At 41.6% G+C, this 16,433-nt stretch overlaps 1 protein-coding gene across 1 annotated transcript in view; it reads left to right on the top strand.

Annotated features, from left to right (window-relative positions):
• Positions 1-16,433, top strand: part of LOC121383555 (low-density lipoprotein receptor-related protein 5-like) — a 56,872-nt gene that overhangs the window by 3,959 nt on the left and 36,480 nt on the right. The window contains exons 4-5 of the mRNA XM_041513642.1: positions 3,779-3,927; positions 5,805-5,914. Of these exons, the coding sequence (XP_041369576.1) occupies positions 3,779-3,927; positions 5,805-5,914 (259 nt within the window). The remainder of the gene's footprint in view (positions 1-3,778; positions 3,928-5,804; positions 5,915-16,433) is intronic.

Below are 16,433 nucleotides of genomic sequence, written 5' to 3'. Positions count from 1 at the left end.
AGGACTTTCCAACGGTTACCAATACCTTAATCCAGGATGTGCGCTTGGAATCCAACGCTACACCGATTCGACAGCATGCCTATCGGATAAATCCTGTAAAACGTGCGGCACTAAAAAAGGAGATAGATTACATGTTGGAACACGACATTCTGGAACCATCAAACAGTCAGTGGGCATCACCTGTTATTCTGATTCAAAAGGAAGATAACAGTTTCCGGGTGTGCGCTGACCTACGTCGCGTGAATCAACTCATCAAGGCAGATGCCTACCCTCTACCCCGCCTTGACGATTGCATCGACCGAGTTGGACACGCGCAATACATCACCAAATTGGACCTACTGAAGGGTTTTTATGCCATTCCATTAACGGAGGAAGCTAAGGACATTCTGGCGATCATCACACCTGACGGCCTCTTCCAATTCCGAGTGATGCCATTTGGTTTGAAGACTGCCCCTGCTGCCTTTCAAAGGATGATGAACCAGGTGTTATCAGACCTAGAAAACGTCAGTGTATATCTGGACGATGTGGTGTTAGCCACCGACACTTGGGATGAACATTTAACCGGGTTACAACAATTATTCAGTCGCCTACAGAAAGCTAACTTGACTGTGAACCTGGGCAAATGTGAATTCGTGAAAGCTTCAGTGACCTACTTAGGTCATACTGTCGGACATGGTTGCGTCGCCCCACTGCAGGCCAAGACACTCAGCATCAGCCAGTACCCTGCACCGACCAACCGTCGTGAAGTTCGCCGGTTCCTTGGTATGGCCGGTTATTATCGTCGTTTCTGTGCTAAATTTGCGACGGTAGCGGCCCCCATCACATCGCTGCTAAAGAAGGAAACGAAGTTCCAATGGTCAGATGAATGCGAGAAGTCATTCAACCGTCTCAAGCAGATGCTCTCCTCGTCTCCCGTGATGGCAGCACCAGACTACCGAATGCCTTTCAAGCTAGCTGTGGATGCCAGTGACGTGGGAGCTGGAGCTGTGCTGTTCCAGGAAGACAAAAATGGACTGGACCATCCTGTAAGTTTCTTCTCCAAAAAGTTTGACAAACACCAGGTGAACTATTTCACTATAGAGAAGGAAGCTTTGGCCATGGTACAAGCTCTGAAGCATTTTCAGATCTACGTGAAATCGGCAGTGCATCAAGTGGTGGTCTTTACTGATCATAATCCGCTCACTTTCATTCACAGAATGAAAGCCACCAACCAGAGAGTTTTGAGATGGAGTCTTCTTCTGCAGGAATTCCCAATTACCATTGAACATATCAAGGGCACATCTAATGTAATCGCTGATGCCCTGTCCCGAAGTTGAACGTTATGATAATGTGTTGACATTCTTGATTTCTGTTTTGTTTTTATATATTTTATTTGTATACCAGGGACTCAGAGACTCGGTGTGATTACTGGTAGTCACCTTATTATTATATGTGTTATAAATGCCCGGATGCGTCGATTAACGCACATTTTGTTTAAATGTAGTATATTTCCCTATTCCTAGAGTAGAGGAAATATCCTTTTTGAGGTGGGGGTGAGTGACGGATCATGCTCTTAATTTTGTTTTCGCCTGTGGCGATATTACTTGTTTTAGAGGACCGTGTGCAGTTCCAAATTGCACTTAAGCCCAGATGGGCAACTTGTTACGTGATACCTTTGCGCGACGGTCGTCGAGCGTCTAATACACACCCAGCGCAAGTGTGGAGGCCACGTGGCCAGTAGTTACGTAATAACTCCGGTAGTGCTTTTTATGGCCAGGGGATTGCTCGCGGAATGGCGACAGCCAGTCTGGCGATCTAAGAAAATAAACCGACTCTGGGAGAGGTGGAAATATCAGATGATAGGTGAGGTACCGCGTTGTGCCCCCAGGCGATATTCGCTGTCTCTGAGAGTTTTGAATAAATAGCTAGGGTTTTAGAGATATCGGGAAGAAACATAGGAAGGCTTCCAGGGGGAATGTTAGTCCGTTTGGACTTGGTAAATATAATTTCTGCTCTGTTGTATAACCTTGTTGTGATTGATGTGACTTTAAATATTTTAATACTGTATTATACCAATATTATTAGACGGTGCTGCCGGTCATCTGACGCAGTATACTGTAGGCTCACCGTTCTGATATATATATATATATATATATATATATATATATATATATATATATATATAAAGCTTATCCAGTCATCCTAGAGGACCTAGGTAAACTGTAGGTTATTGTCTGTATTGTGATAGGTACCAGTATTAAGTCTGTATTACAAGGTTATTGAATGAGTAGTTAGGGTTAATTAAAAATTAACCAGTTAGGAATAGAGTTGTAATGCCTTTATTAATTAAGTTCCCCTGGCAGCGGTTCTCAATTATCATACGTGTGGGTGTTGTGTCACGGTGAAGTGATTAGCATATTGTGTAAACTAGACACCTAGAGATTAACTAATTAAGTGATCAGTTCTGGGTAGTTATTATTTGTTGTTGTTAATTAACTACTGCGGCAGTACATTTGTCAGCGTAGGTTAATACAGATTCCAAAGTGTATTGTGTTTTTGTTGTGTTTTCTAGTGAACTAAACGTGCTATATTACATATACTTTATATAAGATCGTATCTCTGATCATACCTAGACGAGCCAGAAGCGGGTATAACCGCCCGTTACAGAGAGATCTAATAGATATACAGTTAGGAGAGATATTTGGATAATCATGTTTCATTCAGTTACGGGTATTATAGGATCCCCGTGACAATCCCACAGACAGGATAGTACATACCACGGCCTTTGTTACACCAGTTGTGGAGCAGTGGCTGGATCGAGCAATAGCCCAATTAGGCCACCGACGGGGGTCGATCCTAAACCGACCGCACATCAAGCGAGCGCTTTACCACTGGACGACGTCCCGCCCCATTATGGTATGATGATATGGATATGTTGATGCATTTAACGCATAATCAACTAAAGTTCATAAATAGAGATAAAATAGAACGTATTTGCAGCTTGCCCAGAACACCGGCCTTGTTGGCGAAGTGGTTAAGCCATCGAACTAGACAGGCTGGTAGGTACAGGGTTCGCAACCCGATACCGACTCCAACCCAGAGCGATTTCTTAATGGTTCAGTGGGTATGTGTAAGGCCACTACACCCTCTTCTCTCTCACTAATCAAGTAACAACTAACCCACTGTCCTGGACAGACAGCCCAGATAGCTGAGGTGTGTGCCCAGGACAGCGTGCTTGAACCTTAATTGGCTATAAGCACGAAAATAAGTTGAAATGGAAGTTGAAATGAAATTGCACAGAACACGCCAACATTTTGTTTTAACAATTAATAATAATAAGAACAAGAAAGGGAAATTAAAAGGTTATCAAATGATTTGATGCTTCTATATGCTGTACGTTCCAGGCGTGACCATCCTGGACAAAAGGTCTAGTATTGCCAGATATTAATAAAACTGGTTTTGTTTTGATTCGTCTCATTAGTGGTTCCCGATAAGCGGTTTGATGTTGATGAAAGTCTCACGTAGACCAGTGTTGATCTGGGATTTTACTTTCAAGACCATCCATCAGTCCATCTCTCCATCTGTCCGTCCACCCGTCCGTCCATCCATCCATCCATCCATCCATCCGCCCATCCATACCTAATACATGTCTCTGTCTATCTAATATGTTTACCTATCATTACACATATATCTAAAACAATTCTGTTTAAAATGTACTTCGAAATCTGAAATTCTTTTAAAACAAAACAACCCCACCCCCAAGTCTACCGATGCATTCTGTTTGTCTTTAGCTCACAAGCTGTACTTCACCGACGGCTGCACCAACAACATCGAAGTGGTCGACCTGAACGGAGGTAACCGCCGCCTGGTCCTACAGAACGACGCGTCTCACATGTATTCACTACAGGTGTTAGGAAACTACCTCTACTACACAGACTGGAACACACAGTGAGTCAGGTTATATCGGGGGAAGGGGAGGGGAGGGGGGAGGAGGAGATAACCGCCGCCTGGTCCTACAAAACGACGCGTCTCACATGTACTCACTACATGTGTTCGGAAACTACCTCTACTACACAGACTGGAACACACAGTGAGTCACGTTATATCGGGGGAAGGGGAGGGAAGGGGGGGGGGGAGGAGGAGATAACCGCCGCCTGGTCCTACAAAACGACGCGTCTCACATGTACTCACTACAGGTGTTCGGAAACTACCTCTCCTACACAGACTGGAACACACAGTGAGTCAGGTTATATCGGGGGAAGGGTAAGGGAGGGGGGAGGAGCAGATAACCGCTGCCTGGTCCTACAGAACGACGCGTCTCACATGTACTCACTACAGGTGTTCGGAAACTACCTCTACTACACAGACTGGAACACACAGTGAGTCAGGTTATATAGGGGGAAGGGGAGTGGAGGGGGGGGGGAGGAGGAGATAACCGCCGCCTGGTCCTACAAAACGACGCGTCTCACATGTACTCACTACAGGTGTTCGGAAACTACCTCTACTACACAGACTGGAACACACAGTGAGTCACGTTATATCGGGGGAAGGGGAGGGGAGGGGGGGGGGGGGAGGAGGAGATAACCGCCGCCTGGTCCTACAAAACGACGCGTCTCACATGTACTCACTACAGGTGTTCGGAAACTACCTCTCCTACACAGACTGGAACACGCCTGGTCCAATAAAGGAAGGAAATGTTTTATTTAACGACGCACTCAACACATTTTATTTACGATTATATGGTGTCAGATATATGGTTAAGGACCACACAGATATTGAGAGAGGAAATCCGCTGTCGCCACTTCATGGGCTACTCTTTTTGATTAGCAGGAAGGGATCTTTTATATGCACCATCTCACAGACAGGATATCACATACCACGGTCTTTGATATACCAGTCGTTGTGCACTGGCTGGAACGAGAAATAACCCAATGGGCCCAATCGATCCCAGACCGATCACGCATCGAGCGAGCGCTTTAGCACTGGGCTACGTCCCGTCCCCCACCCCCCCCCCCCCACCCCCCCCCCCCCGGCCCAGTAAGATATCGGGTACTTCATAAAATTAATTAAAATATTAAAGATATCACAGGTTATTGCGCTCTACATCAGTAATGTAATAGAAGTGTTTGTCAATGTTATTTTACGTGGGTTTTTTTTATACAAAATTTATATACAAGTCCGTAGGAATGACACCTGGAATGTGTGTGTTTTGGGGGGGGGGGGGGGGGGGGACCTCTAGTGGGGTCACAGCCACCATAGTGTGGAGAGGACACAAATTGTATTTTTACCTTTATTGATATTGAGCAGGACAAATTTTCGTCCTCGAGTGGGGGGCACATGTCCACCGTTCCCCAGTTTCTACAGGTAGTACTAAACCAAATAACGTCCTGCTGGGTCAAAGTTTGAGGTGCACTCAATTTTTGATAGATAAGTTAACACCACAAGTCCTGTGATTGGTGACAGATGTGGGTGTGTTGGTCATCTAGTACCATTGTGTCAAGTAGCCTTTTGCCTGAAACATGTATGGGGTACCTGTAACAAAAAGTACTCAAATTTTGTGCGGAACTAAGGCAGTCATAGACGCTACCCTTTATCTCTGAATTGAGCAGTTTGATCCCCAATTATTTCTGATTTACTTTAAGGGTGAGAGGTTGTAGTATTTATATCTGTGGCGTTTATGTCGATTGATACGATTGGGAGTTTTAGCCACATGTGTTACCATTGTCGTCTATGGGATTTGATTTGGTAGTATATACACCCTACAGGCATATTTGTATATAATATGTGCTCAAGGGTCCTCATTGGTATTTTATTCTCTTGCACAGCTACCTAATGCGCATGAACAAGGACGGTACGGGCAAGACGGTGGTAGTACCTCCAGGCTTTAGACAGCTCACTGACGTCAGGATTCACGAGTGCGGCAATGGAGTCTCGGGTACGCCATTGGGTATTTATTCTTTAACAAACTGTTGAATAACCGTGAACTCTGTGTCCGCACTTTGAAACATATTATTTGAATAAAAAAGGGGGCGGAATGTAACCTCCTGTTATGTTAAGGCCAAGGTTGATGAGTTTATGTTGTTTGTAAATGGTAAACATTTCAGATGTGAATACTAATTAATTAAAATAGGTTAATTTATAAATGTTATGCCATTTCTGTTGTTGAGTTTATATACATGTATATATACTGAAACAATGAAAACGCAAAACCAACTTTTCATTGCAAATAACGACAAACTATTAATGAATTGATGGATAATGTAATATGACATTAATGACTGGTATTCATGAGATACATTCACATGAAAACATGGCCAGTTATCATCAGTAATCGAGTTGCATTTGTAATCGAAAAGTTCAACCCCCCATATCAAGGTCAGTACCTGGTGTGTCCACCATTGGCCCGTGAACATGCGTGAAGACGACGGGGAAAGGATTGGCACAAACATCTCAAATAATCCACAGGAATGTTCCTCCACTCCCCCTGCCAGGCCCGTGCAAGCTCAGCGACGTTACGCGGTGGTGGCTGGCGGTGACGTACACGACGTCCTAACTCATCCCTCATGTGTTCAATTGGGTTCAAATCCGGTGAAACGGCTGCATCTGAGTCCAGCCGTTCTGAGTCGACGGATGACCGTCATCGGATGGATAGGCCTTCCATGACGTCCTACCGTGTTGCTTGCTGTTATCGTCGCAGTTCTGAACCGGTCACGGAGGTGGTGTCGTCGAATCTGCCGATCTTGGCGTGGGGTCGTAACGGGACGTTGGCCAGGTCGAGGTCGATCACGGATACTCCCGGTCTGTTGATGACGTTCAACAAGTCGTCCAATAGTTGATGGATGGACTCTGAAGGTCCTAGCAACTTGGCTTTGCGAAGTCCCCCTTTAAACCATGCCCAACGCTCGCTCCCTTTGTTATTATCACAATAATATTGTGTAATGATATAGGAATAACTTGTTAGTAGGTATTAAACATGCACAGATAAAATACACTATATGACAATGTATTGTAATATGGTGTAATAATATATTAATAAATAGTTAAAAGGTACCGATAAAATACACTATATACGACAATGTTTGGTAATATTATGGTGTAATTATATCATATTAATACTTTTTTAATGTAAATATTTAAAATACACAGATAAAATACACTATATGACAATGTTTTATAATATGGTGTAATAAAATATCCATAAGTAGTTATTAGGTATTAAAATTGCACAAATAACCTATTATATGACAGTGTTTGGTAATATTATTATGATGTAATACGAAGGAAATGTTTTATTTAACTACGCACTCAACACATTTTATTTACGTCAGACATTTGGTTAAGGACCATACAGATATATAGAGAAGAAAGCAGCTGTCGCCACTTCATTGGCTACTCTTCGATTAGCAGCAAGGGATCTTTTATATGCATCATGCCACAGACAGAATAGTACATACCACGGCCTTTGTTACACCAGTTGTGGAGCACTGGCTGGAACGAGAAATGGCCCAATGGGGCCACCGACGGAGATTGATCCTAAACCGACCGCGCATCAAGCGAGCGCTTTACTACTGGGTTACGTCCCACCCCTTATGTAATACATTAAAGCTGCTGATTCTAGTTTTTAGGCTAGGACAGTATACTGATGGAAAGAAATAAAGGAGCACGTGGAATTTCAGACTGGTTTTGATTTTTTAAAAATGTTTCGAAGACAATATTTATCTTAAAGCCGCACACCCTAGTTCCATCCAGCGAAAATAAATTATAATTTGGTTAATCTACAAACCTGTAACACACTTAGATCACGTTTTTGTCAAATGGAGTGAAAAAGCAGGTTTTATATCGATAAATACCATGGGAATCCCCATGTCCCAATGGCTTGAAATAATTTTGAAAGTTTGTATACTGATGTCACCGGTAGATGTCGCTCGAAGCACAACAATGCCTACGTCACGACAAATTTCACAGACTTGGGGTGCGTTCGTTTCACCTCTCCTGGACATGTTCCAACTGTTCTGTCCTGGTTGTATCCCCTCTCCAGATATCGTAAGACTTAGCAAAATTATTGGTTTTAAGGGTTTGTAACGTTTTGTATTGAGACACTTACTTGTCTGAACTTTATTGTTACTGAAAATGTTCACGAACTGTGAAGAAAAATCTCACAAATGAACAACAACAAATCGGATGTTGGTTGCGCGAACCGTGCACGACAAAACAAACCGAACCAAAATGGTAACGGTCACGTGATATACCAACGTCTGTGACATTGAAATGGAAATATTCTCTCTAAAAATAGATTGGACCTCGCTTGCTTAACGGTTTTTTCTCGACAGCACGTCTTGTGAAAAAATGCAAAAAATGCATTTCGTGGTTTTACAAACATCAGGATTACCAAAAAGCACTTCAGGTGAATGGAAATGTGTATTCTAAATAATAAAATGTAAGTAAAGTGCAATTTTATTTGTGAAAAATAGGGTTTAATAGCGAAAAACAACGCCGTAATGGTTAACAAATAGCCGTAACTAGGGTGTGTCCCTTTAAAAATAAGAAATAAATTGCTGTATTTTAAGCACTGTTTTGTTTTGATGTGTAGCTATTGTAGGCGATAACGTATTCAACGCGTAATAGCCTACTGCCCCAGGAAACGTAAAGTCTGATAATAAAATGGTTTTTGAATTATATATAGGATTGCAGAATAAGTAAAATAACTGGTTACTGTCTTAAGATATCGGCTTTATTCTGCCCAGGCCGAATGAATGAAGAAAATGTTTTATTTAACGACGCACTCAACACATTTTATTTATGGTCATATGCCGTCGGACATAAGGTTAAGGATCACACAGATATTAAGAGAGGAAACCCGCTGTCTCCACTTCATGGGCTACTCTTTTCGATTAGCAGCAAGGGATCTTTTATATGCACCATCCCATAAACAGGATAGTACATACCACAGCTTTTGTTTCACCAGTTGTGGAGCACTGGCTGGATCGAGAAATTGCCCACTGGGCCCACCGACGGGAATCGATCATAGATCGATCGCGCATCAGGCGAGCGCTGTACCACTGAGCCACGTCCCGCCCCGAGGCCAGGTAGTAACCACTTATTTTCTATGAACTATATCTGTAAATTTTAATTATTTTTTATTCTATTTTTATGTCATACCACATGAGCAACAAACCAAGAGCTAAAGAGGAGAGTGGGCAGATAAACAATAAACATTGAGGCAGTCGGACAAATAAGACAGATGAGAGAGAGAGAGAGAGAGAGAGAGAGAGAGAGAGAGAGAGAGAGAGAGAGAGAGAGAGAGAGAGAGAGAGAGAGAGAGAGAGAGAGAGAGAGAGGAGAGAGAGAGAGAGAGAGAGAGAGAGAGAGAGAGAGAGAGAGACAGAGAGAGAGAGAGAGAGAGAGAGAGAGAGAGAGAGAGAGAGAGAGAGAGAGAGAGGAGGAGGAGGAGGAGAGTGAGTTTGTTGTTTTGTGTGTGTGTGTGTGTGAGAGAGAGAGAGAGAGAGAAACAGATTTTTACTTATTGTTATATGGCATTGAACATAATATTATGGTTAAGGATGACACAAATACAGGATAGCAGCGATGGCGAGCGATGCGAGCACCCTGTATAACCGATGACCAAGACTTGTCTTCTTTCTAATATATAATCACTTTTTCCTGTTTGCTATGAGGAGAGTCGTTTGTCCTTTACTCATCAGATGAGCATTCGAGAGAGAGCAATGATCCGTTACACAGGATGCAAGTCGTCCTAAAAAGAAGAGTGACAGTACTCGAGGAGACCCAACACTGGCGTAGCCAAGGCTTTATACTGGAGGGGATCTCACAGGTTTTTTGTTACTCCAGAATGGGGGTTGTGAAATAATAACACATTTTATTTAATTTCATTCATTGGTAGCACCCCCCCCCCCCCCCGTCCAGTATTTTTTAACACACACGGTTTTGGGTTCTGGAATAACAGAATCTCATTTGATCTGAATCCATGAACTCTATTAACGTGCTCGTTTACCCTACTCTATTAACGTGCTCGTTTCCTAATGGAGAGGACATTGCTCTGGTATGGCAAGTGGTGTCACCTGGGACGAATTTTATTTTTTATCTGAACGACAAAACAAATAGAATTATGTTGCATGATATTTGACATAGATCAATGATACAGTTACAGGCTGTAAAGTAAGGATCTTTTTGTGTCTTTATTGCTTGACTTGATTAAAACAAAAATTAAAGTGATATATATATATATATATATATATATATATATATATATATATAGCCTTCCCCTTCCCCGAGCCCCATGTGAGTGGGTCCTTATGCCGCCCCGCCCCATCTCCTCTGACTACACCAGTGAAACTTCATCCAATACATGAGCGAGACGTAGCCCCATGGTAAAGCGCTCTCTCGATGCGCGGTCGGTCTGGGCTATTTCTCGTTCCAGCCAGTGCACCACGACTGGTATATCAAAGGCCGTGGTATGTACTACCCTGTCTGTGTGATGATGCATATAAAATAACCCTATCTGCTAATCGAAAAGAGTAGCCCATGAAGTGGCGACAGCGAGTTTCCTCTCTCTAAATCTGTGTGGTCCTTAACCGACGCCATATAACAGTAAATATAATGTGTTGAGTGCGTCTTTAAATAAAACATTTCTTTCTTTGCTAAATGGATTTATCCAGTGAGCTAATGCTTTAATAATCTGAGAAATGTTTCACTAAAAAATGGTTACAGTTTCCTGCTTAAAATATACAAAATATATATTAAAATTGTCTTAAAAATTATCTGACATGTGTGTCATTATGGGTGTACATGAGGGCGGGATTTAGCTGATTCACCCGAGGTGCATGCGCCGTAGGATCGAAACACCTCGGTAAATCCATTCACCTAATTATGTTTTTTTCTCGTTCCAACCAGTGCACCACAACTTGCATCTCGGGGCATTTTTATGTATATTCCCGAGAAGCATCCCCCGAACCGCCTACAAATCTGGCTCCTTTTGCAATCTCGACTTATTTGCCTTCGACAATTGCCCCTTTTGGAATTATTGTAACCCCCCACCCCTCTTTACAAAATCCTGGATTGTCCCTGCAATCCACCCCCAAAAAACATCCACCCCAGAAAACAAATAACATCTAAAATGAAGATACAAGTATGTATAATATGTGTTTGTTAAACAGGATTTACCTTCTCTTGTTACAACCGTACCTGGGTCACGTGGTGGAATGAGAAAGCGTCATCCTAGTTTGTAGATCAACTTTCTCTTCTACTAATCAACCTTTAAAACATGACGTACCTTCGTAAACTAGTCATACCCGTGTACATGCATATTATATTGTTATTAGATATGGCGTGCATGAACATCTACACTAAAAAATCTAAATCATAACCAGTTAGTTTGTTATTCTTGAGCTGCAGAGAAAAAAAGAAAGAAAGACATGTTTTATTTAACGACGTACTCAACACATTTTATTTACGGTTATATGGCGTCAGACATATGGTTAAGAACAACACATATATTGTGAGAGGAAACTCGCTGTCGCCACTTCATGGGCTACTCTTTCCGATTAGCAGCAAGGGATATTTTATATTATATGCACCATCCCACAGACAGGGTAGTACATACCACGGCCTTTGATATACCAGTCGTGGTGCACTGGCTGGAACGAGAAATAGAGTTGCAGAGGTGTAGGCTGATGTTTCTCAAGTTTTTAGTTTTGTTCAACGACATCAGTAGAGCACATTTGGTAATTTTCACATATAGTCTCAGAGAGGAAACTCGCAACATTTTTCCATTAGTAGCAAGGGATCCTTTCATATGCACGATTCAAGAGACAGGATAGCACATACCACGACATTTGATATACAAGACGCGGTATACTGGCCGAAACAAGAAATAGCCCTGTGGCCCCCCGACGGGGATCGATCTCAAACCGATTACGCATCAAGCGAGCGCTTTACCACTGGGATACATCCCAACCCCCTTTTCAAGTCAATCTTCTTGTATTATGACACTCAAACTGGTATTTCAAAACTGCATTATTTAACTCAAAGGAGAGGATTGATTGTTGTTGAAACACATCTCAGTGTAATACTATTTAAAATGTAAACATTAAACTTGATATATAACATGTAGTAATTATAGGGGTCGAATCCAGAATTTTGTGAAGGGGAGGTAGGGCATGAAAAAGGGGAGGGGCCGATGACAGGTCGTCCACCCCTCCGATTGTGATACTTCCTATGGGAAGTACGAGAGGAAACCCGCTAACATCAAATGGAAAGGTACAGCTTCTGATTAGGAGAAAAGGAGTCCTTTGTATGCATTATACGACAAAACGTATTACATATGACGGCGTTTGATATGCCAGTCGTGTAGTGCTGGCTAGAACGGAAAACAGGCTCTCACACCCTCCCCTAGGCACGGCAGAAGCAAGTAGACATTGGACTTTCACGGGTGGAAGGGCGCTGACTCAGATCGAGGGTGAAAGCAAATTTTCTAGGGGTTCATGGGTATGCTCTCCCGTAAAATTTAAAAAACTTGATGTCCTAAAATGAAATTTCTTGCATTCTGTAAGTAAAATTCATCTCTGTTTTAAGATTTACTACCAATCATATTTTTTATTCAGAATTATTGGAGGGGCTAGAACCCCCACCCACCCCCTGCTCCGCCGTGCCTTCCCTCCCCTGAATCCGCACAAGACTCTTTCATATAGGTCTACTCTTACCCACGTAACATGGGAGTTAATTATATTTTATCATTTGTAGTACAAGCCTAGTTGGTTTTAATCTTATCTCTAGCAGAAGATTTGTATTGTTACGTGTTTTTATATTATTTTAATGTTGTATGCCATTTTTATGGTATGCTATATTTAAATCTTGGCTTATCATTTCGGTCTGTACCGAAATATAATAATATATTTTAATATTAGGCCGATGTGCTTAGATATTTTAACTTTGATTTAATTTAGTCGAATACCTTTGAATTTATTTTATATGTTAACTGAGTGATGCTGAACTAGCTAAGTCCAGGGCTTTAGTTAATTTCTCTCTAACTATCCAAATTATTATTATTTATTAAAATATTTTATTATTATTATTATTATTATTATTATTATTATTAGTAGTAGTAGTAGTAGTAGCAGTAACAGTAGCAGTAGTAGTAGTAGTAGTAGTAGTAGTAGTAGTAGCTTAGTAGTAGTAGTAGTAGTAGTAGTAGTAACTTAGTAGTAGTAGTAGTAGTAGTAGCTTAGTAGTAGTAGTAGTAGTAGTAGTAGTAGTAGTAGTAGTAGTAGTAGTAGTAGTAGTAGCTTAGTAGTAGTAGTAGTAGTAGTAGTAGTAGTAGTAGTAGTAGTAGTAACTTAGTAGTAGTAGTAGTAGTAGTAGTATTTTATTTTATTTTTTGTTTGTTTTTATATTTGCTCTATGGTTTTATTTTTAGTGGGTTTTTTTGTGTGTGGGATGTTTGCGTTTTATTTATTATTTTTTTTAATTAATTAATTATTTTATTTTATTTTATTTTATTATTATTATTTTTTGTTTATCTATCTATCTACTTAATTCTTTCCATATTTAGGCCTGACGCTAACACTTTTGTATTTGGATTTATTTTAAAATCTACTAACAATAAATCAACTCCCTCTCATATAATGCTTTCTTTTTTCTTTTCTTTTTCTATTTAAAAAAGGGGGGGGGGGGGGGGATTTAGCTCAGTCGTTTGAGTGCTCGATTCAGGTGCTCGTGTCACAGGATCGAACCACCTCGGTGGATCCGTTCAACTGATTGGTGTTTTTATCGTTCCAACTAGTACACCACAACTGGATAAAGGCCGTGGTATGAGCTTTTTTGTCTGTGGGAAAGTGCGTATAAAAGATCCCTTGCTGCATTAGGAAAAATCTGGCGGGTTTCCTCTGATGACTACGTGTCAGAATTATCAAATGTTGACAACCAATAACCTATGATTAATTAATCAATGAGCTCTTTTGGTGTCGTTAATCAAAACAAACTTTAACTCAAGAAAAAAATCCATAGCCTTTCTATTTTCACTATCCCTCTGTCTTGGAAAAGAAAAAAGGAAATGTTTTATTTAACGACGCACTCAACACATTTTATTTACGGTTATATGGCGTCAAACATATGGTTAAGGACCACACAGATAATGAGAGAGGAAACCCGCTGTCGCCACTTCATGAGCTACTCTTTTCGATTAGCAGCAAGGGATCTTTTATATGCACCATCCCACAGACAGGATAACACATACCACGGTCTTTGATATACTTTACACTTTACCACTGGGCTACGTTCCGCCCTCCCCCCTCCCCCCGTCTTGGACGCATTTCCCGGGTATCTCTGAGAGTGACCCCATTAAAGACGTGCTTAAACCGTCAGGTGACGTAAGCACGTGTCAAATGGTTCATTGGCTAGCTGAATTCCAGTGGTATCAAAACTGGAATTGCTAAATGGATTTTGGGGCGAAACGTAGCCCAGTGGTACAGCGCTCGCTCGATGCGCGGTCGGTGTGGGATCGATTCCCGTCGGTGGGCCCATTGGGCTATTTCTCGTTCCAGCCAGTGCACCACGACTGGTATATCAAATGCCGTGGTATGTACTACCCTGTCTGTGGAATGGTGCATATAAAAGATCACTTGCTGCTAATCGAAAATAGTAGCCCATGAAGTGGCGACGGCGGGTTTCCTCTCTCAATGTCTGTGTGGTCCTTAACCGTATGTCTGACGCCATATAACCGTAAATAAAATGTATTAAGTGCGTCGTTAAATAAAACATTTCTTTCTTTGCTTAATGGATTTATCAGCAAAATTAGTTGTAATCCATATACAAATGCATAGTGATTCTTTTGCAACCCTATATAGTTGTTTGGCAGTAATGATAATATAAATAAATGCTGTTATCCAGGTTCGGGCATTTTCGTTTAATTCGAACAAAAACCAGCCTGCCCCCATTTCCTCCAAACAAAAGGGAGCCTGTACGCCTATGCCTGTAGAACGTTTTAGCGCCTGTACGGGAGCGCTTATGAAGTAGTAGTCATTCTACAGGCCGATTTGGAACCATATATCGTAGTCAAGAACCGCTCCCTGAAACTGCAAACAAGACACCTAGATGACAATGAGCAACCAAACAACCCACACATAAAAGCCAAACAAACAAATAAATACCTCCTACCCCCCAAAAAAACAAAAACACCCCCCCCCCCTCAAAACCCCCACCCCCCCCACGCTTCGTTACCTTTTTATATTTTAAAAATTACATATGAATGTTTACTATCTCCAGAATTATTTTGATTAGTATTCATTCATTCTTATTTTCGTGCTTATACCCAATTAAGGTTCAAACACGCTGTCCTGGGCATACACCTTGAGCAGCTAAGTGGGTTGTCTGTCAAGCACAGTGGGTTAGTTGTTTGTTGTTGAGAGAGATGAGGTTGTAGTGGTCTTACACCTACCCACTGAGTCGTTAAAACTCGCTCTGGGTGGGTGGGAGCCGGTACCGTGCTGCGAACCCTGTACCTACCAGCGTTATGGTCGATTACTTAACCACGACGCCACCGAGGCCGATTAATATACCCTGATTTTGAAAGCTTGATCTACTTTTTTAATGTCCTATTTCACCGGCCTCGGTGGCGTCGTGGCAGGCCATCGGTCTACAGGCTGGTAGGTACTGGGTTCGGATCCCAGTCGAGGCATGGGATTTTTAATCGAGATACCGACTCCAAACCCTGAGTGAGTGCTCCGCAAGGCTCAATGGGTAGGTGTAAACCACTTGCACCGACCAGTGATCCATAACTGGTTCAACAAAGGCCATGGTTTGTGCTATCCTGCCTGTGGGAAGCGCAAATAAAAGATCCCTTGCTGCCTGTCGTAAAAAGAGTAGCCTATGTGGCGACAGCGGGTTTCCTCTAAAAACAGTGTCAGAATGACCATATGTTTGACGTCCAATAGCCGATGATAAGATAAAAAATCAATGTGCTCTAGCGGCGTCGTTAAATAAAACAAACTTTACTTTAATGTCCTATTTCACGATTAAATGTACCATCTCTGATTGGCTGGTTCTTATAACCGTATACGCCTTGCCGTCTGGGGATTTATTATCGCTTCGTTTTTTAATGTGGACCTAACCTCTACTAGTATATTATTTTACAGATGGATCAGTAACAACACACGCCACACAGTCGAAACGTAAGTACAAATTAACAGTACACAAACTTACAGGTATATTGCATTATTGTCGTCGTCGTCAGCATCATTATCGTTATTTTTGTTTAGTATTATTAATTGATATTGTTATTGTTGTTGTTGATGTTACTGTTCTTCTTCTTCTTCTTCTTATTGTTGTTATTATTGTTGTTAGTGGCAGTAGCAGTAGTAGTTGTTGTAGTAGTAGTAGTAGTAGTAGTAGTAGTAGTAGTAGTAGTAGTAGTAGTAGTAATAGTAATAGTAGTATTAGTAGTA

Source organism: Gigantopelta aegis, chromosome 10 (genome assembly GCF_016097555.1).
Source record: "Gigantopelta aegis isolate Gae_Host chromosome 10, Gae_host_genome, whole genome shotgun sequence".
Classification (NCBI taxonomy): Eukaryota; Metazoa; Mollusca; class Gastropoda; order Neomphalida; family Peltospiridae; genus Gigantopelta; species Gigantopelta aegis.
The sequence above is the reverse complement of the archived record's forward strand: the minus strand, read 5'-3'. Positions and strand labels throughout refer to the sequence as shown.